This window comes from Eulemur rufifrons, chromosome 21 (assembly GCF_041146395.1).
Source record: "Eulemur rufifrons isolate Redbay chromosome 21, OSU_ERuf_1, whole genome shotgun sequence".
Classification (NCBI taxonomy): domain Eukaryota; kingdom Metazoa; phylum Chordata; class Mammalia; order Primates; family Lemuridae; genus Eulemur; species Eulemur rufifrons.
In genome coordinates, this window is record NC_091003.1 from 2,195,715 (window position 1) to 2,222,013 (window position 26,299).

General features: G+C 47.5%; 1 protein-coding gene across 1 annotated transcript in view; it reads left to right on the forward strand.

Annotated features, from left to right (window-relative positions):
• The window catches only part of TMEM132D (transmembrane protein 132D), a 510,659-nt gene that overhangs the window by 330,108 nt on the left and 154,252 nt on the right, over positions 1–26,299 (forward strand). The window contains exon 4 of the mRNA XM_069497436.1: positions 10,055–10,238. Within this exon, the coding sequence (XP_069353537.1) occupies positions 10,055–10,238 (184 nt within the window). The remainder of the gene's footprint in view (positions 1–10,054; positions 10,239–26,299) is intronic.

Below are 26,299 nucleotides of genomic sequence, written 5' to 3' on the forward strand. Positions count from 1 at the left end.
TCCAGCTCACGTGTGGAAGCGCTTTCAGATTGAGGGTGGGTGGGTAGGGCCAGCTCCAGGAGGATTCAAGGACGTTTCACTTTTAAATAGAATTTTGCCTTTTGTTGGAGGCTGCCACTTCGCCACCTCCCACCATCGTCTCGCCTTTATTTTACTCTGGGATGTTGGAAACCTTCCTTCACGGAAGATAACAGGTACCCTGTGAAAGATCATTGAAAGTGTCTGTGTAAAATAGAGACTGAAGGGTCCTAACAAAAACAGGGATAAATGAGGTTTGATTGGGAACTTATAATTTTGTAAATGAAGCTTCAAACCAAGAAGATAAGGTTATTTCATCTCAAATCAACAAAAGTTATGATTAGAACTATGGGTTTATGCTTAAAGACCGAAACTGGCATTGATTGGATGGAAAAGGAAATCTCTCCGGGGGGAAAAAAATTAACACTGCTTCTGTTCTGATCAATTTGGAAAAAATAATATGTGTCTTCATTAAGTTTTACAAATGGATTATCTTAGGCTTGTGTCGGTCACGTCACCTGTTTTCAAAGTGCCTAACTTGTCATCATCCTTCTTGATTTTCTCTTTTTTGGTCCCTGACATATTAATTCTACCACGTCCTTGTTTGTCAATCATTTTATGTGTGAGTCAAGTGGTACAAGCAGTTTCCTCCAGGATGTCATCCCTGTTTTGATTATAGATGACATCTTTCAAGGGATTTCAAATACCCGTTTGCAATAGCGTTGTGTGGCATTGTCCCGTTATTGTATTAATTTGTTATAGATTGTTCCCATCTCAACTAAGATCATTTTGTGCTTTTTATGATCTACACCAATAAGTCTGGTCCGTGAATTCCTATCCTTACGGCAACTCATATCCCAGTGCCTGTCTCTGCCCCTTCATTCATATTCCTGGTCTTACCCAGAGCAGTCTCAGGTCAACTCTTAAATTCACACTTACTCATTAGCAGTGAGAATAAGTATTTGACTTAGGACGTCATACTGTCTTCTAGAAAAGATATTCCCAAGCATTTACCTATTGAAGGAAATGTTATTATCCCTAAAGTTTTAGTAATTTCCCATTTTTCTTATGGTAAAGAGCAGGGATTGGCAAGCTTTTTTCTGGAAGGATGAGATTGCAGTATTTTAGAGTTTGTGAGCCATATACTTTCTATGTTGTGTATTCTGTTTCTTTTAACATTTAAAAATACAAAACCGGTGTTTATCTCAGGCTGTGCATAAACAAGCCGTGGCTGGGCTGGACTGACCAGCCGCAGTTTGCTGCTGACTCTGAAAGAGATGATGCTCCGTGGGATTTAAAAAGACTCTGGTGGTCTCGTCCCGCCCACAGCTCAGTGTATCCCATGCTGTGATCCCAGGCCATTGGGCTGGTCCCGCCACATGGGGTCTTTTGGCTCTATCTGGCCCGTTCTGCCCTGTGCAGCAACAGAGCCTGGGTGTGTGGGGGTCCTTCTGCCTGGAATCCCCTCGGCCTCCCCACTCACCCTTCATCACAATCACATTCCCAGTAAGGCTTCCCCGGGACGTTGTCCGCGACCTGCCTGAGGTCCTTTAAACAGGCTCTTCTCTGACCACACACCTCTGCTCTTCATCTTTTCTTGCAGGTGCCAGTTTGTGTGTGTCAGTAGGATTGTTTATTTAACGTCCATCTTCCCCACAGACGGTGTGCTCTAGAAAAGCCACCGTTTTCATCAGTGTCCTCTCTGGGAATTGGGGGGAAGAAGCCCTGGTTGGTGGTGGAGGCCAGGTCTCACGGTGTAAACACTCCCCCATGGCCAAGTTCATGCTCCCTACGTGATGCTGCTACATGTGGAGCTGGGGGAAGTCCTGCAGGGTGCGACCTCGGAGCCAGCGCCCGGCCACCACCCTCGAGTCCCCGCCACCCAAAACAGCGCCCAACAGAGAACAAGTAAACCCAGAAGCATCATCTGCATGACTGAGTAGATGGGGAAGATGTCAGGATACAGAACAAGGAAGCGCAGGAACCAAAGGGAGAAATGCAGCATGACTCAGCGGACGCCACAACCTGCCCATTTTTTATTTTCCAGAATGACCTCAGGGTACTATAAGGTAGAGATAGATGACATGTGAAGACAATCTATGGTGACAAAAAAAATCTCATTATGCAGTATATACATTCAAGGGGTCGTGCATATTTTAGTTTATAACGAAAGGTTTTTTATACTGAAAATGCTAATGAAAAAGTCAGAGCAAAGATGTCAGTAATGGAAAACTTTAATACTGTGATAATATCTAAGCAGCAGCAATTGGTTTGAGTAATATCCTTATTTTAATCCTGGAAATGAGATGTGAAGGAGGGGACGGGGAAGGGGGACCACAGCTCTTCCGTTTGGGAGGCGTCTTGCGGCCCCTGTCCGTGTCTGATGCAGATTTCCAAAATGCCATCGCGGGTGGACGTGGGCTTGGTCTGGAGAACTCGTGCCAGGTGCAGCCGGCACTGCCCGGCGCCTGGAGCCTACGCCCTGTCTGCCCGCCACTCCCTCCTCCTCGCTCTTCCGTTGCCAGAATCTTTCATGCAGCGTTTGCAAATTGACTTTGATATCCTCTTTATTAAAAAATAAAATAAAATTCCTTCAGTTTCCCTAGAAGCAATCTCTGAGACGACGATTTGTGTGCAATTGCTTTACGAAGGAAATGCTCCCAGGAGAACCCAGGAAGAGCCCAGGGGAAGCAGGACAGTGAGGTTTCAGGTGAAGTCCCAGGAACAGGAACCTCCGCCTGATGCCACGGGGGACCCTGGAGTGTAGGCGGTGCCACTGACCTTGACCCAGCGGGAGGCAGGGGACCTGGGCTGTCATCCTCTGGCGTTGACAGACTCTGTGCAAGGGCCACCTCCGAGGGCAGTAAATTCTCAGACATTTTCAGCTCTTTGCACCTGCGGGCCGGGTAATGCCAGAAACTCAAAAAGACTCATGTAAGAAAAATTGCAGGTACAGATTGTTAAAACCAAAAGCACACAGAAGCCAGGGTGTTAAGTTAGATGGGAATGGTAAAAGCAATGCGTGGATTTGGGTAGAATACCAACATCGTCCACCATGATTTTCTTCCTAAAAATCAATGTCCCTTATTCAGATGACCTTTACACAGTGCTCTGAATTGTGCAGAATATTCTAAAGAAAGGGTTATTTCTTTCCTAGACTTTCTAAAGAAAGAGTCGTTCAGATTCTAGATTAGCCCCTCTCTCTGACTTCACTTTTGTTTGCAGAAGTTTTACCAATGTATGCTTCAGTGTACCATCTGGAAAAACCTAAGTTGGAAATGGAATTTCACTCTCCACTCTCCCCCACCTACCCTTCCACGGTACCCCAAACACTCACGCAGACGCTGGCAGCCAGGCGCCCGTGTGGGAGGCTGCAGTGAAGTTTGGTCGCTGGCATGCTTTTTGAGGACCTATCATAATATGTTGGTTTTCTCTTCTGGAAAAAATAAAAAATAAAAAACAGGTAGCTTTAAGATGCACCCACTTGCATCTCAAATACGTATCTCTGAATAGTTCTAATGCTCACAGGTCGATGTCTGCATTGATCTTCTTTGTCTACAAAGTCTATTTCGATCTCTCCACATGGATGGAAAGCTTTCGTATCTAACACTCTTGTTTCGATGTCTCTACTTTGATTTATAGACATATCGTGAAACTTAAGAGTTGGCGGAAGACCCTGAAGGCAAAGCTAATTTCAAAGGATCTTGTTACAAAAATATCCCAGCTTTGCTTCTGAACAACTTATTTGAAGCCTCCATAGCTAAGATCTCAAGTAAGCTCTGTGTAACGTGCTGACCTGTGTTTGCAGAGGGGATGGGAAGTTGCTTTAGTGGTCTTTGTTCTCAGAAGGGTGCCCGTCCTTGCACTGAAGAAAGAGGTGAGGACGTGTAACACAGGGATTAGGAGGGACATTCTGCAGCCGGATCTCCTGACTCCTTTGATTATTAGCGGGGTGACCCTGGACAAATGCCTACCTTCTTAGAGACCAGGTTTCTCCTCTATAAACTGGGAGGAATCTCATCACTTTATTCATTAGAATACCGTGAACATGACGTGAGGTAAGACATAAAAAGCTCTTAAAATCGTGCTTGGCACATTAAAAAAAAATACCCAATAAAGGTTAGTTGTTGCATCATGCTGGAAATAGATGCAAGAGAATCCTAAAATAAGATTTATCTTATTCTTTTGGGAAAGATGTCCTTTTCTGGCCTTGAGAGGTGGCCACTTGAGGTGGCCCTGCAGTGCCTCGAGTCTGGTTTTTGTTCTTGGGTTTCTGAGCTTTGGTCTTGGAGGACGTGGTGCTTGTCTGTGCCTGAGCGGCCCCGGGGCCATGTTTTCTTAAAGGACATGCCAGGCTGTCGCTGGTGGCCAACAGTTTTGACTTTGTCTGTTTAAATGAATCCCTTTCTAGTGGAACAGCCTAGATTTTGAATCCAATGCACAAAGGAGTGCACACAAGTGAAGGTTATTGAGAAATACGAGCTACCTAAATTAAGGAGGTTTTATTCCTTTTCCTGTACGAGAGGACCAGGCTGTTAAAAGATACCTGCAAATCCACACACGTGGAGTCAGCCAGTAGGTATTCGAGGTGCACAGAAGAGGCGGAGTCCCCTCCTAGGCTTCCCTTAGGTTCCCTTCCATGCCGGGGACGATGGCCAACACGGCCGGGAAGGGGGGAGCATGGATTTGGGGCTCACCCGCACTGGTGGCAGCCACACCTGCGGGAGAAATTAAAACTATGGGCAGGTCTCGTGCCCAGAATGCTTCCAGGTTTACAAGTTTGGAACAGCTCCGAGCCTTTCCCTGGGCGACCGCCCTCTGTTCTCCCTGCAAAACCTTTCCAAGCTCAACCGCGATGCTGCCTCCTCCAGGGGGCTCCCAAATCAAGTGCTGCTCACCTGTGTTGATAGTCACCTGTCGACACTGACCTTTACTGCTACTCACCTTTATCGACTCACCTGTGGGGAGGAGGCGGCAGGCTGGCTGGGTGGGGCTGTGTCAAGGGCCACCAGAACTGATGTCTGAATAGCCCAGGTCTGTGCAGACCTGTGCCCCCTTGGCTGGAACTCTGTCTCCTCCTTGCTCCCACTCACGGACACCTACAATTCAAAATGTTTTCTCTTGCTTGTTTCACCTGTGTCTCCATTTACTCCCTTTGAAATGAAACGAATTGATAAATCAGCTACAATTTTTGTCATGTAGACGAATGTGATCCTACTTGAAACGTTTATTGTTTACTAAACAAATTATTTTAGCATAAAACAAAGCAAAGCATCTACAATGCCAACAAAATGGGTTTCAGTAACTCCATTTATTAAATCATCACCAATCTCGTCTCCCAAATCCACCAACTCGGTACGTTCTATTTCTAGGGCCATTATATAAAGGATACTGCCGAGAGCACAGATACCCACACAAGTAAACTTTTATAGACCTCTAGCTTCGTTGTTCACAATCCTGGTTGCATGTTAGAATCTCCTGGATAAAAAAAGACAGAAAAGTAGAAGGAGGGAGGGAGGGAAGGAAGGAGACCGATGCCTGGCTCCGCTCAGGAACAATCGGGAATCTGTAGGGCGGTGCCTGGTCGTTGGTTTATTTGTGAAGTCCCTCCAGGCAATTCTGACGAGGGATCAAGGCGGATTCTGCTCTAACCAGACATAAACTTCCCTTTAACCCGCTGTATCTGTCTCCTGTAACAGACAGCGTGTAAGTCCTGATACTCATCAGATTCCCTTCCGTATCGTACACGCCAAGCGGGACAAGGATCAACGTGTCTTCTCAGGACACTCGCTCTGACAGTCAGGCCGAAAGGCACCGTCCTTGGCTTTAGAGTTAAACATGAAAGAGTGATCAATGTTGTCAAACATGCAAGAGTTCTGGAAGCTCTCAGGTGTTACATATTTACAAAATGGTATGAAAATTCAAATTTCCACTGATTTGCCAAGATACCCGTGATGAGATGTTGCAAAGCGAGATCTCCCTGTGCAGAATGTGCAAAAAAAATTGTCAGGAGCTCAGCTCACAACCTCAGCACATTAGAAATATTGAGAAGCCCGTGCAGGAGAAGGAATCTTTCAAGAAACACACAGGTGTGCCAGGTTTTCCACGCAAGGTCAAGATGCGTGGCCTTCCGGAAGGTTGTTGTGGTCCCAGGTTAAGAATTCCCAACGTGAGAGTGTTTCGTCCCCATGTCACAGAGAGAGGACAGTCGGCTCCAAAGAGATCTGGTTGCTGTCCCATCTTGGCCGGGGAGGAGACCTTAGGAAAACAGGGGAAATCTAATTTTCTAGAACAACTACGTAAGTTTACAGAAAGAGTAAAACTAGATGGAGTAAATAGATCACTTATTAAATTATTGTTGATGTTGCACACAGATCTTATGGGAAGAACTTAAATATATGGAGAGATTGGTTAGGTATTTCTGATAAAGTGGCAAGAGAAGTCCAGTGTCCAGCGGAAGGAAGGATTTCTCAGTTTTAGGGGAGGCCAGGGTACCTGGAAGGAAACAGGAGTGGACCGTGACATAGGGTGGATGGCGTAGGGTCACATGACTGTATATGAGGCGTCACTGCTGTGCAGGAACTCCCGTGGCCCCACGGTCAGCTTTGGGTAACCCCGTCCTGTAAATATCCCTTTCCTTGTGACGGAAAATAGAAGGTGTCACTCAGCACGGCCCGAAGAGAGATCATCCCATCTCATCCAGGGGACAGTCGCACCAAAATTCCCACGAATGCCAAATACAGAAACAAAGGAGCATTCTAGCGTCCCCCTCCGTAGTCCTCTAGTTGTGCATAACGAGGTCAGCTGGGGGCTCCCAAATACAACTGCGTGTGGCTCATGACAAGAAAGGTCCGGGAAGGAAAAAAGTTCACAGTGGCCAAGATGGCTTTTCCCCAATTCTTATTACAGCTGCTGCTTCTCAAAGAACTAAATGCCTTTCTTTCAGGAGCCCAGAGAGAGTGGGTCTTGCAGGGTTCAAAAAACAGGTGTGGTCTTTTGCCGGTGCTCTGCTCACAGCCCGCTACAGCCACTCCTGTTCCGTGCGAGGGGTGGCGGCTTAATTAAGCTCTGCAACTGGAGTTCCTTCTCTAGGTAGTTCTCCTCATCTCCTTACTCTGCTCCCTCCCCCACCCATCCTCCCCTTCCTCGTTGTCGTCCTCCTCCTCTCCCTCCCCTCCATCTTCCTCCTCCCCCCTCCCTTCCTCCCCTTCATCTTCCTCCTCCCCCCTCCCCTCCTCTCCTCCATCTTCCTCCTCCCCCTCCCCTTCATCTTCCTCCTCCCCCCTCCCCTCCTCTCCTCCATCTTCCTCCTCCCCCTCCCCTCCATCTTCCTCCTCCCCCCTCCCCTCCATCTTCCTCCTCCCCCCTCCCCTCCTCCCCTCCTCCCCTCCATCTTCCTCCTCCCCCCTCCCCTCCTCCCCTCCTCCCCTCCTCCCCTCCTCCCCTCCTCCCCTCCATCTTCCTCCTCCCCCCTCCCCTCCTCCCCTCCTCCCCTCCATCTTCCTCCTCCCCCCTCCCCCTCCCCTCCTCCCCTCCATCTTCCTCCTCCCCTCCATCTTCCTCCTCCCCCTCCCCTCCATCTTCCTCCTCCCCTCCATCTTCCTCCTCCCCCCTCCCCTCCTCCCCTCCTCCCCTCCTCCCCTCCTCCCCTCCTCCCCTCCTCCCCTCCATCTTCCTCCTCCCCCCTCCCCTCCTCCCCTCCTCCCCTCCATCTTCCTCCTCCCCCCTCCCCCTCCCCTCCTCCCCTCCATCTTCCTCCTCCCCTCCATCTTCCTCCTCCCCCTCCCCTCCATCTTCCTCCTCCCCTCCATCTTCCTCCTCCCCCCTCCCCTCCTCCCCTCCTCCCCTCCTCCCCTCCTCCCCTCCTCCCCTCCTCCCCTCCTCCCCTCCTCCCCTCCTCCCCTCCTCCCCTCCTCCCCTCCATCTTCCTCCTCCCCCCTCCCCTCCTCCCCTCCTCCCCTCCATCTTCCTCCTCCCCCCTCCCCCTCCCCTCCTCCCCTCCATCTTCCTCCTCCCCTCCATCTTCCTCCTCCCCCTCCCCTCCATCTTCCTCCTCCCCCTCCCCTCCATCTTCCTCCTCCCCTCCTCCCCTCCATCTTCCTCCTCCCCCCTCCCCTCCTCCCCTCCTCCCCTCCATCTTCCTCCTCCCCCCTCCCCTCCATCTTCCTCCTCCCCCCTCCCCTCCTCCCCTCCTCCCCTCCATCTTCCTCCTCCCCTCCATCTTCCTCCTCCCCCTCCCCTCCTCCCCTCCTCCCCTCCATCTTCCTCCTCCCCCTCCCCTCCATCTTCCTCCTCCCCCCTCCCCTCCTCCCCTCCTCCCCTCCATCTTCCTCCTCCCCCCTCCCCTCCTCTCCTCCATCTTCCTCCTCCCCCTCCCCTCCTCCATCTTCCTCCTCCCCCTCCCTCCTCCCCCTCCCCTCCATCTTCCTCCTCCCCCTCCCCTCCTCCCCTCCTCCCCTCCATCTTCCTCCTCCCCCCTCCCCTCCTCCCCTCCTCCCCTCCATCTTCCTCCTCCCCCCTCCCCTCCTCCCCTTCATCTTCCTCCTCCTCCTCTCTCGTCTTGTTAGAGTCATAATGTAGTGTCCCATCTCATCTCTTACATTAGGACAAGAGCATAACAGAGCAGTCGCCCCTCTCCCCACAGGTGTGGAAGGGCAGGGGATGTCTCTTGCTCTCTGCGCTACAGGAGATGCCTGTGCTATGATGGGGGTCCTGGGTGGAGGCCACAGGATTGTCTTCAGCAGAGATGAGACAGAGATGGGACAGTTAAAATCATCACCTGTAGCTCAACAACAATTGCCTAAAACTAAGAATCACCCTTTAAAAGCTCTGCATTTCTGCTGCTTATTAAGACGAGGACATTTTTAGACAGGAGTCTCCGTTCTCCTCATTTGGCAACAAATTAATAAATCTCTCTTGCCTTCTTCTCCAACCGCTTGTTCTGATTCTTCTGATGTGGCCTCGAGGACGAGTGTCGAGCTTTCGGTAGCAAAAGCTCCCTGGAAGCCCCACTATCGTTTGTCTCTGAGCTTCTTACTGAGGAATTTGCGTCGGTTTCGTGGTGTGATTAAAAAAAAAGTTTCCATGGTGTTGTCACATATAAAGCCTTATCCTCCTAAACGTCAGAGTTTGGTGATCATTTTGCAAAGATGTAGAATTTGGATCTTTAGAAATGGATCTGACAGGTAGACGTTGCCTCGGTCAGTAGGGCTTACGAAGCGCCTTTCTCAGCCGACACCTGTGTCAGTTCTCACCTGCACACTCTCGTCTCCCCGTCAGGGACCGGCGGGCACCAGACCTGCCTTTTTGCATCTGTCACGTAGAGGAGCAGCTATTATATAAAAACTAGCAGCCGGCTAATTAAACTAACTTAAATAGCTGCAAAAAAAAAAATCCTGGAAACCCAGGTTGAATTTCTTTCCGGGTGCCTATAGGAAAATGGGATGTCTACACACTAGTATTTGTCATGATCACTCCTGTCTCCAAGTAACATCTGGCGACTTCTCCGTGCTTGTCAGCAGGAATCCCTTGGCGATACCGTCTGGTTCACGCCTTGCCTCTGTTCCTCTGCCATCCTGTCTCCGTCGCCGGGTAACGAGCCACATCACCCTCTGATGCCCTTAAAACCCTGTGCACCCAGCTTGAGCTGGCTGCGGCTCTGGAAAATCCAATATAAGTAACATAGAAATTTGGGGGAGTGAGAGGGAGAGTCGTTGTGGAGCGTGGAAGGACCCATTTAGGAAATGCAGTCACTGTTTCCCGTCATTATCCACCAACACCTGCTCCCGGGCAGCTGGGCCCCCCGGGGGAAGGGGGTGCGGGAACGGCAGTGCTGATGTGTGAACCTGGGCGAGTGCTCCAGAGGATGGTGTTCCCTCTTGGGGATGCATCTCTGAGTGCTGTTCACAGGGATGATGTAGACACAGATGTGTGCACACGGGGTACACGGAGAAACAGCCACGTGCCGCCCGTCACCTGCCAGATGTGGCCGTGCCACAGCCCCTCAAAGTTGTCCTCCTCTTTCTCTTCCCTGCAGTGCTGGCGGCGCCTCCCACGAAGTCATGCAGATCGACCTACAAGTGGAAGAGCCCGGTGACCTGCCGGCCACTCAGCTGGTCACGTGGCAGGTGGAGTACCCAGGAGAGATCACGTCCGACTTGGGGGTGTCCAAGATCTACGTGAGCCACAAGGACTTGATTGGGATCATCCCGCTGGCCATGGTAAGTGAGTCCCTGCCTCGGGCTGTCACTGCGGAACTCCGGGAAGGGGACGGCTCTGCACGGTGACCAAAGCTGGGGGGGAAATGTCAGTGAGTCAAGAACCCGGATAGGGGAAGGATGGAGCCACAAAGCTCACTGCCAATAGCCAAGTCTAAAACATATATTTTTCTAAATAATGTTCTTAAAATGTCATTTAGGAAATAATCAACCCCAGGTATCAGTTTGGGTCTGCTGTCGAGTAAAGATTATTGATGATTTGAGACGTGTGTTTGCACCCTACAACGCAGGCTATTTGAGGGATCTCAAACACACAACTGCGGGGACCACAGCGCTCAGGTGTGCACCTGACCTGTGCTGAGGGGCGTGGCCAGCGCCTGCCCCACCTAAAGGCCTCAGCCGATGGTTGCCAGGCAGGAAAGCCAAGCCACATTCCGAAATTTTAAGATCTACTGATTTTTCAAGAGAAGCCATGAAGAGAGTTTTAATGGGAAACATCGACTTGTTTATGTTGGGGACTTTTTTTTTTTTTTTTTTAAATTTAAAGCACTATGTAGCAAAGAGTTAACTGTATTCCATTCCTAGGTCATCTATAGCTTGTCATCTATAGGATTTGGGACTGTAAATCTGTCCAGGCACTTCCTAGGATTTGTGGGACAGAGATGAGCTTTCGGGTCTCCAGCGGACACGCTTAGCCCCTCCCTGGGGGACGCCCTCGCCCTCACATGCACCCAGTCAGAACACGCGTTGCCCTGCAGAGCCCCACCCTTCCTGGGACGCTTCTGGGGCCCCTCCAAGGGGGGAATACTTTGGTGTCGTCGTCGTTGTTTTAATTTGACTCGTCATTGTTTTGATTTGACTTTCGCAACACAAATACTCGGGTGTGGCAGTCTGCTGACAATAAGTTGAGTTTTCTCCTGTTGCAAAAGTACTTTTCCTGTCAGAAGAGAAGTGTGAGTTGACTGCTTTAGGTTTCCCCTGGACCATCTATCAGAACATACTGACAGGTGTTGTTATGTGGTGCTAAAAAAAAAAAAAAAAAAAACCCCAGAAATCAGTCTGTCAATCAAAAGCAACGGGGACAGTTGCCTGGTGACACTAAGTCAGTGGCTGTGCTGTTCATTAGGAGATGAAAAGGCGTTTGGGGTGCTTTGGTTGATCAGGGCTCCTATTAACTATTTATTTTATTTTAAAGGCAGTGAGCCTGCTTGGCGTGTTATTATGAGGGTGACAGAGAGCTCCTTATGTGGGCTGTTAGGCTTCTGTTCCCGGGAATGGCAGTGCCGCTTGTCTTGAGTCAGTGCTTATTTGAATTCGCTGCTGTTGGGCACCTCGGTGTGATGCGGTGTTGACCATACGCTCTGGACAGCTCCCACCACGCTCGGCCCGGGCCGGTCTCCTCTGTTTCCTGCACTCAGCGTTCATCCTGTCCCGCTGCCTGTTCCAAACCCCACTGTTCCTCGCAGCCCACGTGAATTCCCTCTCTCCCGAGAGCCATCTCTCTGCCCTCTGTCACCCTCTGAAACCTTCTCCGTCCTGCTGCACCTGCTCTTGCTATGCTATGTGCAATGCTGCGGGATTCTATAACGTAGTGGTAGAGCCAGGAGAAAGTATCTCAGCTGAGACCCGGCTGACCCACGTGCCCGTTAGGAATTGCATTTGGCTGAAAGCGATAGAGCTCACACGCCCTACCCCACCCTCCCACCAGTGGTGACTTAAATACAAAGATGTTTTCTTCTTTCATGTAAAGAAACCCCCGAGATGGGTGGTCTAGGGCTGGTACGGTGTTGCATGACATCCGAGACCCAGGCCCAGCTTTACTTCTGTTCCTACAGTCAGGTGCATGTGTTCCACCCTCGTGGTTACCACATGGCCCAAGGTGGTTGCTGGAATGCCAGCCATCATATCCATAGTCTTCGGACCAGAAAAAGTAAAAAACGCAGATGACCAAGCAGGGCCAGTGTCTTTTCCTTTGCAAGAAACTTTCCTAAGAACCCAGCATAATATTTCTGGTTATAGCCAACTGGCCAAAACTTAGTCATATCACCACATGTAGTTGTAAGGAGGCTGAGAAATGTAGTTTTTAACATGATGGATTGCTCAGATTCTGTTACAAGGAAACAAGGGGAGAACAGGTGTTGTAGGGCAGCGAGCGGTATCCTCAGCACTCATCCCTGGTGTCAACACGAGGACCCTGAAGCTGAGAGAGGTCACTCTGAGTGTTTCCCATCCTTCACTGGTCTTTAGGAGCCTCCTAGGAAGAAGAACAGCATAACCAAATCAGAGCCCCCACTTACTAGTGGTGCAACCATGCTTAACTTCATTGTGCCTCAGTTTCCTCATCTGTAATAGGGAAAAAATAGTACCTACTCACATGGTGGTTGTAAGGATGAAACAGTAACTCAAGGGTATTTATGAGAATGCCCAGCCTAGGGCAAACGTGCACAAATGTTAGCTGTCATTACGATTACTTAATTCCCGAATGCAAAGACACGAACAATACCCCAGCAACAATGTTGTGAGTTCGTTCAGGAAAGGGACTTGCCCACAGCCCCCGTATCTCAGTGTCTGAAGAGTGCGAGGCGGTGCGTAGATGCTCACTGGTTCCTGAACTGAGTGAATTGGATTTAAACACGTAGTGAACTGAGTTTTTAGCAACCCTCTCTGAGCGGCGTCTTCTGGAACCAAGAGTGAGGAGTCAGAGTCCTGACTCACCCGTGTTTTGTCTCGGGAGCGGCTGAGTCCTCTTTCCAGGGAAAGTTGCCTCCTTTTAACGTTGGCTTGGTTGGTAAAAGAATGTTGCCATTGGGGAGGGGGTGGTTACCGTGATGAAATTACTTTGTTTTTGTTTGTTATAATAGATGCGTATGGAGAGATAGTTGAAAGAAATCTGGTATCTATGTATCCATTGATTGACCTCAACTCACATGAGGGGGGGCGTGGCTTCTTTCCTGTTTCTCTTACATTTCAGGGATTTGTGACATTGCTCGATCAGAGTCACACGTGGGGCGCGGAAGCTCACCTGCATTGTCACATGGTTCTCTGCCACGGAAGCCACTGCAGGCACTCAGCAGGGGAGTCACGTGGGCTGATCTATGTTTTCAGGAGACCAGTACTAGCTGTATGTGGAGAATGGACTTAAGAGGACAAGGGGGCCTCAGAGAGAGTTAGGGGACTGCATTCCGGCTGCTGGAGAAAAAGACCCCATAAGGCAGACCTACAGAGCTTGACGTTTACCAGTGTCTAAACGTCCTGCCTGAACATGAGCAGCCTCAGGGCTTCATAAGGTGGCCTCTGTCCGGGCTGCAGCTGAGTGTCCCCAAAGATCTTGGCCGTAGCCCCATGACCCCAAGTTAGTGACAGCCATATCCATGTTGCAGCCAGCAGGAATGGGCTGAGGGGCGAGGGGAGGTGTGCGCCTCCCCATCCTGATACTGCACCTCTCCTCCCACCCGGGAGCTCGGCCAGGCGGCCGCACCCGGCTGCAAGGGAGGCTGTGGGTGCAGCTGGGGGCACACAGCGAGGGAAGGAGGAGGGAGAGCTCATGGGGAAAGAGCTGGTGTTGCCTGGACTTGCCAGGGCGCTGAGATCATCGCGGGGGGGTATCGGTGTTGTCCTTAGGTGATCAGACTTCGCGACGGGTTGGATGTCAGCGTGGAGGAAAGGCAGAAACAAAGGACACATCTCAGTTCTAGCCCCTAACAAAAAGTTCCCCGTCGGTCTCCAAGACAGCACCACACACACGGAGAGTTTAAGAGACTTTCTGTAATAACATATCCCATGGCTTACATTTTTGTACGGTAATCTTTGCACACATCTCTAATTGAGTCCTTGAGGTAGACTTTAAAAATAAGTTTGAAGCCAAGGATGTGAATCAAAGGATGTGCGATATTATAATACGTTTTCTAATGGTTGCCAAACCGCCTTCCAGAAAGTTTAACCAATTTACTATCCCACCTGCTGTGTGTGGGGAGCCCCACAAGCTCCCCAACATGTAATATTAAAATTTTTTAAAATAGGCAATTTATTAAGTAAAAATTATATCTCAGTGTTGCCCTAATTTGCCTTTCTTGGGTTACCTTTTTTTTTTTTTAATTCCTGTATTAAATATTCATTCTTTAACCACGTTCTTTTCCCACTGGGAATTCAACTTGTTCTTATTGCTTTGTTATAAATCTTTTTTTATTGTGGTGAAAAACACATAACATTAAATTTGCCATCTTAAGCATTTTAAGTGTCTAGTTCAGTAGTATTAAGTATATTCATGTCGTTGTGCAACAGATATTTAGAACTTTTCAGGTTATGACACTGAAACTCTATTAAAAAAAAAAAAAAGATCCTCCCCTTCCCCAGACATTGGTAATCACCTCTCTACTTTGTATATATGTAATCGCTACTATATAAAAGATTACTATCACTAATATATATTCTTGTTCAAGCCACCTGCTATGCCACCTCCTCCAAGAAGCCCTCCCTGATCCTCATAGCAGGATATATACATACATATTAGTGATAGTAATCTTTTTGACTGATATATGGCAAGTATTCTTGCAAATTTGCTTCTGCCTTCTAATTTTACCTGTAATATTATTTTGGCAAGCAGAGGTTTTTGCTTGTTTGTTTAATTTTTTACCGCGGTCCAATCCACGTATTTTTTTTTTTCTATAATGAAAATCTCTCATTTGCCCCTAATTTTGTCCAACAGTAACAAACATAAAATCTCCAAATATTAAAATGCCCACCCACCGTGGCACACCTAAATAACTAGGTCTACAGTCTTGACAACATAATGCTGAAAAGAAATTCAGTGCAATTACGACACCTTTATACTATTATTAAGGATGTGAGATCAATTTGGGACAAAGCCCACAGCCTCTCCATTCTCGGTGATGTATAATTTCAACTCCAGGAGACTTGAAAATGAGATGCAATTAAGCACTCGCATTCAAAGCCACTTTTCCAAAAGATATTTTTTTTTCCTTTTTCTATATTTTATATATATTTTTTCCTGACGTTGTCTTCACTATTTTTCATTTGTCTCCTGATGTCAGGGGCTTTGAAAGCTTTTTCATTTTCTTAATCCAGTCATGTATTTCTGTGAGTTTTATTACATTATGTTATTCCGTTCAGGAAATCATGCCTCACTGTGCTGTAGGTAAATGTTGTTGTCTTTAGGGAGGAAAATTCAGAGGAAAGGGGCTATTAAATGTGCATTATCATTAATCTAGCAAGCGTGTATCTGTAACCACACGTCGGTGTCTGAGTCTGGAAAACAGCGTTTGCGCCTCTCCTAAGACTCGGGTTTTCTTTGCAATGATGTGTCTTTCCGAGGAGAGAGGTCTCGGGTTCCCAAAGCTCTTCAGCGTTCTTCTCGCCTAACTGCCCCCTGAATTTTGGCTAAACCAAGCATTTTGAGCTCATGCCAGGGTTCAGAGATAATGATGTGAATACACACTTTATCACTGCGAATGCCGTATCCACTAGTCCTTGAAAACATAGTAAGCAGTTGTCTTCATACTGGAACAAAGCAAACGTTATTGTCATTTCCCTGGGGTGGCAGCTGCCTGGGTACGACGACGGTGGCTGTGGCTGTCCGTGTGGGAAGGGAAGTGGGGACTCCTCTCCCGTGGGATTTTAGGAACGTAGTGGACCCCTGACCAGCCTCTCCTTTTGCTTTGTGTCTCCCCTTTGACCACCAAGATTGAGTTATCAGAATTGATCTGACCAAAGCCCCACCTTGCAACTCTGCCACATCGGGGATGCGGTTTCAACGTGAGTTTTGGAGGGGACGCTCCAGCCATAACGCTCACATAGACCCTCCAACCTCCAGGCCCCTCTTCCAGGGTGGAAGCAGCTGGACTCCAGGGCCCCGCCCCTGACATACTCTATTTCAAACTCAAATGCCGTTTTCTCATAGCGTGAATGGGGGACCCCGTGACCCAGATAACCAGGGCGGGAGCTGTGCGGTCATCCTCGGCCACAGCCTTCACCTACGTGGCTGGACGCCGAGTTCTGCCCTGATGTAACCCTTGGGTCAGGTCACTAATCATTAAAGAGTCTCTTCCCTTCTCACTTGCATCTTCTTAAAGCTTCCTGCTGAAGGCATGTTCTCCTAAATCTTTGCTTCAGTGGAAATATTCCTGTAATCCTAGCAGGCAAAACTTACCCACATTTTTATAACCATATATTAGTAATTTTACCCTTTACACCTTCTGATGGAATACGTTTTAAATAAGCTTTGCTGAACTGAGTAAATTTCTCTCTTTAAATAAAATAAACTTCCTTTTCACCAAGCGTACTTCCCCCTCATCTTCAGGAATTCCAGGACTCGTTCTCCTGGCACAGACACCTGCTTGTGCTCCTTCCTCCCAACACTGTCCCTGCGCTCAGTCCCTGTCCCCTCCCTAGTGGCACAGCCAGCAGACGCACGGTGCCGCCCACATAGATGCCCAGTGAACGCTTGTGCGGGAACCGTCCTATCACCCACGGGAATCCACAACGGTCCCTGGAGAGGGGGCAACACAGGGTCATTCACCCCCCAGCAGTTCTGAATTTGGCACAGGTCACGTGCCGTGACAGTCACCCACTGTCATCAGGACTTGAGAAAAGGCCCCTAGATCATGGACATAAACTTCCTCTCCTGCCTCCTGTCATAAAATGTCTTTTTTATTTTTGCCATGAAAGCAGATCCGTGGCTCTTTTTACTTGACTTTCCGTAGTTCCTTTCCTGTGTCAGCCGGTTAATTAACATGCCAGGTACCCTCTGTTGTTTTACTCAGACTTTTTGAAAATTCAGTCATACCACATAGCACACTCCTGCTTTCCTTTTGATACTTACTCAGCCAAGTGCAAATGAAGACACCGCAACGGCCCTTGAGAAAAATCTCTGCTGTGAGGCGCCTTCTCGTTTGGTGTGTTGAGTAGCCATCGCTCCCTAAACAGCATTCTCAACCATCCCCCCAAATACTCACTGTTTGTTAGGACCAGGTAGGGTTCCACCTGCTCCCCTATGTGTGTTAACTCATTTCATTGCCATGGTGACCCAGTGAGGTCGGTACCACTTTTAGCCCCACTGCACAGATGGGTGAGGGTACAGAGATTGAAGAGTTGTTCTCAGCTACCCTGCTAAGAGCTGAGCCGGAATTAGATCCCAGATGGACGTATGCCAGGGTCCGTGCGCATAACCAGGTCCCTGCCCCATTCCCCTAAGTGGAAACTGAGACTTTTGGCTGTTGATCAGTTCAATATGCAAAAGGATCTTTGGAAAATGCAAACGCAAGGATGCGCACTCCTAAAAGGACAAAATCGAGCAGTCCTATTGAAATAGGGAAATTCATCTGCAAATGAATTATTTGTTATGCACAAAGCCACTGCTTTTCTCCTCGGCCCACTCCGCTGCCTCTGACCCTCCCTAATGAGCCGTCCTCTCCAGAGGTGATTTATAATGAGGCAGTGGCTTGGTGGAACCGCGGCGCATTAGAGGCACATAGGACAAAACTAACGCGGGAGAGGTGTCGCCGTCGTTGGCCGTGTGCGCGTGACGCTCAGCTGTCCTGCAACCCGTTGCTGTCCATGAACAAACGCAGGCGATGCAGCTGGTTTTGCAGACTCCGCAGAAACACAGTCCACTCAGACATTTCCTGAGCCCCTACTGTGTGCCAGGTGTCGGCCATCGTGGGGCGGGTATAGCAAAGCTCGCATTTCACTGGAGGGAAGCAGCTGGTAAATAAGTCAAAAACGATGGAGCAAGATAACTTCAGAACTGATATATGCTTGGAAAGAAAGAAGACGGGGTGTCGTGGAGGAGGACGGCCAGTTGAGGTGAGCTCCTTCTGGCTAGGGTGTCACTACGGAGGTGACACGTGAGAGGAGACATTGCCCAGAAGGACCCAGCGGGGAAGACATGAGAGGAAGGGCTGGCTCTCCAGACGGAAGGAGAAGTGGGTGCCACGGCCCACAGCAGGGGCCAGCTTGGAGTGCTCTGACTCAGGAGTCCAGTGTAGCTGGAGGTAGCCAGTGGGGAAACAGAGGCAGGAGATGTCGTCCGAGCCGCCGGGCGCTGGGTGATACCCTCATCAGCTGTTGTCCATGCAGCGGGATTTCTGACTCAAGATGTTTCCATCTTACCTGATTCATGATTTATTTTTAAAATATCATTCTGAATACCGTGAGGAGAACAGACGTTGGGGAGGTCAGCGATGGAAATAGAAAGACCTCGCTTGGGGGCCACGGTGACAGTGCAGGTAGAAAAGGTGACAGCTTGGACTAGGGTGACGCTGGTGATGTTGAAGGCAAGTGAAGTTCTCAGGAGGTCTCTCTTGCGTGTAGACACCAGGGCTTGCTTCTAGACCGAGCAAGGTGTGTGTGTGAGCAGGAGAGAGCTAATACGCGTGTGGTCTAGACAGCTCCGCCCTGTGGGACTTGCTGAGATGATGTAAATGTCCCATGCGGCAGCCCCGCCATGCGTGGTTACCGTCCTGCAAATGCGGTGGTGTGACTGGAGAACTGAGCGTTTTAAAGGAGTGTAAATGTAAACAGCTGCGCGTGCTGGTGGCTGTCGGGTTAAACAGTGTGGCTCTGAAGTTGCGGCTGGGGAGACTCGGGGAGTCATGGTGTCTGCTGAGACGGTGGTCTGTGTGTGCTCCACTTGCTCCGTGGACCCACTGTTCATTCTTCTCCGCTCTGCTTTGTACCCCTGGGGTCTTTCCCTTTGGGGGCTGTGCCAAATGATCCCTTCTTGGGATGAGCCAGTGGACGGCACTGGGAGGTCAAAGGAAGCTCCTTCCCTGGCAGGCCACGGTCTGTCGGCAGCTGTGTGCTCTGTCAAAGGCACCTGCTGTCATAAGTCGGCTCATTAAGCCACAGCAGTGCTACCTGCCGTGGCGTTTGGGTCTCCAGCATGACACCTGTGCCGACCTGCACCTACAGTGGTCTCGATCCCACCCCTCTACGCAGAGGTCCAAGCACCTGAATGCACCATTTTGTCTCACAGTGTCGTCCCTGCCCCAAAATTTATGCGTTCAAATCCATATTATTTTATTGCAAGCTATTTGCTTTTTAACTCCTCTTTTAGAATTCAGTTAAAATAGCATACCGGTTTTTTACAGTATGTACGTTGGTAGATTCTATTATTGGTTCTTATTTCAGGACAATAAAGTAAGTGCACCTTTATTTGTTATATAAATATTTGTTACATAAAAGGAGCATTAGCTCAAATATGGTCGAAAACAACGGGGTTGGGAAATATTTTCCGTGCAGGGACAGGCAGTATGTGTTTCCGTATGGTCTGTGTTTCCAGCCCAAAAGCAGCCATCCACATATAGGCAAATAGACATAACTGCTTTCCAATAAAACTATCTATGGGCCCTGGAATGTGAATTTTTATGTAATTTTCACATGTCACAAAATGGTGCTTCCTTCGACTTCCAACGATTTGTAAGTGTATAAACCCTTCTCAGCTGCGCGACGAGCAGCCGGTCTGACGCCAGCGCAGCCTTTCCTCACCCAGGTCTGCGTTTCCTTCCGGAGACCGAAGCTGGCCCCCTGGTGACCCGGCCATGCTGCAAGGCTCGGTCTCCTTGAGTGAAGGGCTCCCTGGGAAGAAAAAATAACAAACGGCGTTATCATGAGAAAAGCGTATTTTCCACGGCGAGCAGAGATGAATTCCCCACCGCGTCCCACCCCACGGAGAACGTCCACAGGCTCAGCCCAGACACGCCGCGTTTTCCCTCCACCACGCGCAGGATGAGTCGGACCGAGCTGGATTCAGATACCGGGGTGAGAGCTCACGACTAGGTGGACTTTGGGCCAGTGAAGCGACCCCTCTGTAGCTCCCTTTTCCCATCTGTAAAGTGGGCACAATGATGGATGGTACCTCCATCTCACAGGGAGATGTAAAAATGTAATGACTATGAGAGCAAGACATTTAGCACAGGTCTGTACAGTAGATACTCCTGCTGCTATTAACAACATCCCATAATGCATGTTTGGGAATATTAGCACAAAAAAAAAAAAAAAAACAAACTTGAAGTGTTATTACTTTCTTTGCTCTTCTATAATTTTTTCAAGAAATTAAGGAAAACCTAAACTTTGAATGTCTGCTAGGGATAAAAGACTAAACAAATCCATGATAATTTAAATACGAAGTATTCTGTAGGTGGAGCCTTAGCTCTCCTGTCAGGTAGGCACCAAATGACAATGGTACATCTGTCAGGACATTTTCAAATTCAGACCAAACTGGATTCTGCAGAAATGGGAATGTATTGGTTCACTGTGTAAGATTGGATTCATTTGGCTACGTGAACGGCCAGGTTGTTGATGTCCAAATGAGGCCATCAACTGACCCTAAGCCGGGAGCACTCACCACTCACCCTGATTAGCCTGAGGCAGGCTTCCTGAACTCATGACAGCTGGAGGGTATATTGCTATGACCCGTTAAGATCAGTGTCCTCTGATGAAGAGGAGGCGTGAAGAAAAATTGCCAAGAAAATCCTGAGCAGAAAAAGACAGGACAAATTTGACTACATAGAGTTTTGAACAAAGGAGGTAACTGTCTTTCCATTTCATTTACAAATCTTAAAACTTTCAGAAAAAAAAACAACTCACTTCGTGCAGAAAAGGCGCTTGAACAAAATAAAATAATAGAGGTGTGTGAAGAAAGAACCTACCCATGATCTCTCTTCATAGTACACGCGTGTGCAGCAGGACAGAAGTCACTCCCCTCTTAGAGGGGACGAGACTGGCACTGTGACCCCTGATGGAGCCAACACATCTGTCCAGCTGTGGCTGGTCATCGATACCTAGATCATTGCAAAGTGCTTGGTGGGTGATATTAGAAGTTAAAGTTTGGGCATAAGCCAAGATGTAAAGCTTTGAAATGTATTTGTTTATAACTTGTGAACTGTTGAAAAGGATTTAACAAACATGGAACAAAGTTATTTCATCATTCTAAACTCTAAGGCCAAACTTTGATACTTCTAATCATATTTTTTCTAAAGAATCAGCTCTTTTCTCCAGAATCAATTTAATTTTCCTATGCTTGCCAGCATTGATTTTTTTTTTTTTTTGGTTTGTTACTTCGTCTAATGCCAGATATATTCTGTCTGTCTGTTTTTCTGTGTGGAATGTGCCCCCAAGGCAAGGTGGTAACCCCCAGACCATAGCAAGTGGACGCACGTCCATTCCTCTAATGGAGTGACGGTAGGTGTCAGGGAACAGGATGCCTAGATCAGAGAAGGTGGGTAAAGTTGCTATGTAGGCTTTTTTAAATTGTAAAAACATGAGAAAAATAGTAATAGGAAGGAGGGACCTTTTTTATGTTTCGTGGGTAGCTGCATCATAAAACAACAGAACAGCCGCCCAGCAGTAGATGTTCCTTAAAATTATTACCTAAGGGATATGGTAGTTACAGGTCAAAGTGACTTTTTATAGAACTTATTTTTCCTAAACCTAGCAACAACTAACGGAGTAGAAGGAAACATTAAATCTCTTCTGTGTGTTCCACGCAGATCTCTCTTCCTGACAATTTTAAAATGGAAATGGAGTCTATCGGTCTTTATAAATTTGTAGTTATATGCAAGTATAATAAGACAACATATGGAAAAGCAATGGAATGATTACGAAAAGGATTTTGCAAAGCGTGTGAACAGGAATCGGAGAGGTTTATCCATTAAATCTTTCATTTCCATTTTGAAAATGTGTGTGACTACCCAGTTAATTATTTTACTTAATGTAAGAATGGGAGGTATTACACACCCTTACTCTGTAGAACAGACTCATCTTTGAAACGTAGGAAAAGGTTAAACTCCTTTTTGAGATGTGAAACAGGTGGCGAATTTAATATGCCGATGTATACATCGAGGTATCATGATGGAACCAGGGCCCATGTCTTTCTAGAAAAATCTGTCCTTGGTTTAACAGAAGCCCCTTTATTGTAATGAAATTGGGAGGTAATAAAAAACATGCAGTTCAACTATTGAGAAAAATGAAACTCTGCAAAATAAACAGACTGTCTCCTTTGTTACGTGCCTAGACGGTTATTACAGTTTGCTGCCTGGTTCACTGTGTAGACTCTTTACAAAACGTCTTATTGATGCTTTACAGTTACACCACTAAGAGAGGCTTCATGACGGGAAAACTAGGGTTCATGGACATAAAGTAAGTTACTGAAAGTCACATGACTAGAAAGTGCAGCGTCTACACAGCCCTCTGAACATGCACAAAGCGCAGAGTCGCGTCTATGCACCTGCACAAGAGCAGGAAGCAAAACACTGGCCCCACACAAAGGTGGATGGAAAGTCCTGCCTTCTGCAGTGGCCCCAGGGACATTGATCTCCAGAATGGAAGGTGACAGAGCAGAGCTATGTTGGCGGACGGAGGGCGTTAGGAGCTTTCTGAATGATGGGAGAAAATGACCGAGACTCGCAAGAAGGAAAACCCGTGTTTCTGTCACCTCTTCTCATAGTAACTCCGGCAAGTTTCTGTCTTGATGTCACCTCTTCTTATCTATGAAATAGTGTCACAGTGACCTCACCTGTTTTATAGAATTCTTGACATTTTGTTAGATCAGTGGTAATATGTTTTGAAACAGGCTATGAATTTTCCATATTATGATTGAATTCTCTCTCCAACGTCTCCACAAAGGAATTGTCTGGCTCTCACACATCTTGTCTGGGACAGGAAATGATGCTCTACCTCTTGATACACACAGGTGTAGACAGGTAAAGATAACTACATGGGTAGAATATGGATATGGCTATCAATGATGGAGAGGAAGACAATACGACTATGATGCTATTAATATATATGATATAGCTATAGATAGTGGATAGATATAGGTATAGATAGCTGATAGATAGATCGGCAGCCCTGTAATGTTCAGTGTCTAATGATAACTCTCCCATTTTGTTACCCACTCAAGTCATTGCTGGCATCTTTCTTTCCCATGTCCTATGTCCAACCCAATGCCAAGTCCTGTGGATTTTACTTTCATCTGTATTTCAAACTCATCCTTTTCTTCCTGTATCCACTGCCCCATTGCACTCTAAATTATTCCTATTTCTAGTCTAAATCATGAAAATGTCTCATCTACACAATCCATCTCCACTCTGCTACACTGCAGAAGGTTATCTTGTAGATCGTCACCTTTCATGACCTCATTTGTCTCCTACTTAAAACACATCAGTGACTTCCTTTTGCCCTTATAAGAGACACCAGAATATTGAACACGCCTATACGGCACACCATCTGTGATCTAACCCCTGCCTGCCTTCCCCGCCCAACTGCAGGACGGGTGGGAAGCACATTTTCCCTGCCTAAAAATGAGGTGGTAAATTCATAACACAGTCGCCAGCACAATGTTCAGCAAAGTTTCTCTTTCTCAGATCTAAACATCCCTCAGTGACATCAACATTATCCTCTAACTGTTGTCAGCATTCTCCTCCAGGCACCCGGGGGTTGATTAGTGTCCCCAGAGGACAACGGTTTCTCTTTTCAGCATTCAATTGTCCATCAGTCTCCATTTGGGTCCAAAACTCAGTCTGTAGTTCCAGAACTGAGCATGCTGTTCCAGGTGTCAGCTTCGCTTTAATATTTCAGGCACCCTGTTTTCGTTAATGCCAGCCAACTTGCTGTGACTGTCCTTGGGAAGCCACAGTGCGTTGCTGACTCCTCAGTACCCGCATCTCTCTTCTCTCTTTACTGGTCCTCAGCTGCACCTCCACTGGTGATTGTTCTAGTACAGTGAGGGCTTTGAGCCTGGAAGCTAAATTTGTCGTTTCTCTCCAGAATAGAATCGCACTGGACACAGTCCATCACCATTCCAGCCTATTGAAATATTTTAGGATCCCAAATCTGTGATGGAGCATTTTGAACATAACTCCCAGTTTCATGTCATGTGTGACTGAGATTAGCAAGCCGTCAATCTCTCAATCGGTCCATTAACTGAACTTCTGACCAGAACAGGGATGGGGAGGATACCTGTGCTCTCGGGTCCAACATCCGATCTCAGCTGATCCTGATGGTTCTAGTTTCACAATCTACCCAGAATCTGACCATCTCTCCTGCTAACACCCTGCTCCAAGCCAGCCTCCGACGCACCATCTATTTTACTTGTTTTTCTGCTTTTTCTGTTTGTTCTTTTGAACTAAAATATACACCCAAGTGGGGATGGCAAGACTTTTTTTTGTCTGTTCACATCTTTATTTTGGGTATCTACAAAATTCTTAACATACAGTAGGTGTTGAAAAAGTGTTTTCAGATGAATAAATAAACGAATGAATACAGGATAGATGCTGTCTCCTCCAGATTAGTATCACTTCCTGTTGTCCACAACAAGAGCATAAGATACTTCTCTATCGTATGTCTGGCCCACACCAGAGGCACTATGCTTACCATATTCTAAAGCGTAATACATGTTTTATCTCCCCTAAACCTTTTCTTCCCGGGATTTCACTAGCTCCGTAAATTACACCTCACTCCACCCAGTTCCTCCAATGAACAAAGGCGGGAGTTCTCCACGGTCCTGATTTCCCTGATCCCAGAGGCTGACTGATAACCACGTCAGTTAGTTTTGTCTCCAAAGTGCACGTGACTTTTCCATGCCAGCCTCTTGCAACTCAGGTGTCTTTGGGAGGACTTTCAAGGTGTCAAGCCTGGCTCTGTCATGGCTTTTTAAGGGCTACTTTCTTGCTTAGCTTTTTTCCTCGGGATTCCTTCATTATCTTGTTTGACCACCTCTTTAACCTTCAGTGAGTTTGAAACGTGCCGCGCTCCTTGTTCCAGTGAGAGCTTTCTGAAGCACATCTTACCTGTTCAGTCTGTGAGACGCCTTGCTCTCCTAGTGTCTGCAGGCTGTTTGGCAAATACCAGCACCCGTGAGGAAGAGCGTGTTTCACGGACCCTGCATAAAGCGTAACTCTCCTCTCCATGGTCAGGGCGGGGCTGCTGGTGAGACTAGGCTGTAGGCTGATCGCCTGCATAGAATCTCTAAACAGGGAATTACTGAGTCAAAATCTTAGAGATAGTCACAATCCCATTCCTAACGATTTTTATCCACTCCCTAGTATGTTATTAAAGAGAAAGAGACAGAGACAGAGAAAGGGCCAAAAGTACATTAAAGAGACAAATCCGAGAGGACTATAAAGACCCATCCTAGAGCAAAGCTATTTGGATAATTTGGTGCCTAAGCAGTGATAAAGTAATTATTAAACCCGTAATTAGATAGGTAATTGGGCAGTCTCTTCCCTCCACATTTAACAACAAAATAAGTCACCAACAATAATTAAAGGAACATTAAAAATTGACTAAACTTACAAGAGAACCAGAGGGAATGGTATACTCTGGGATCTAAGAAGAGTTCCCTAATTGAAGAAGATATTTGCAATGTGTTTTGCTGTCGGCAACCGAAGGACGTGAGTGACTTTTGCATGTGTTTGTTCAGGAGGTTACACGGTGACATACGGAGACGGAGGCTGGGATTCTGTCTGCGTGAGCTGGTGCTCAGAGGCTGGGAACAGTCCCCTGTGTGCCCTGAAGATGAAGGGTCTGTGGCTTTTCAGCACCTTACGCAAGCAGCTTACCTTAGACACTCTGTCTTGCAAATTTTGACTAAAAGCTACAGTGACCTCCTCCTCTCCCAGCAATTTCACATCTAAAATGGCGAGTTAATCAATATCCATCTGTAGCTGCTGTTTACCTCTTCCAGGCACATAAAGACCTCTTACCTAGGATGTTTTTATTCCATTGAATACTTTCTACATATGTGTATGTTAGAATAGCCCAGGAAGAATGGCTGAATTGTGGCCGCTCTTTCTTTTCTCTAGTTAATACATCCATCCAGCGTCTGAGCGGTATATGCTGTTTATTGTGTGTTGGTATTCATTTGAGAACTAACAAAGAGGCGTTCTGCTCTTTCTGAAGGATCGTTTTATTTCGCCGCTGTTTTCAATTTATGATCCCCTAAACAAGGCAATGCGTCGTCGTCCGTTTTAAAGACATGTAAGAGTAAACGAGCCCTGCTTGCATTTTGCTATGTTGGCTAAAGTTGTTTTTGTGAGAGAGAAATG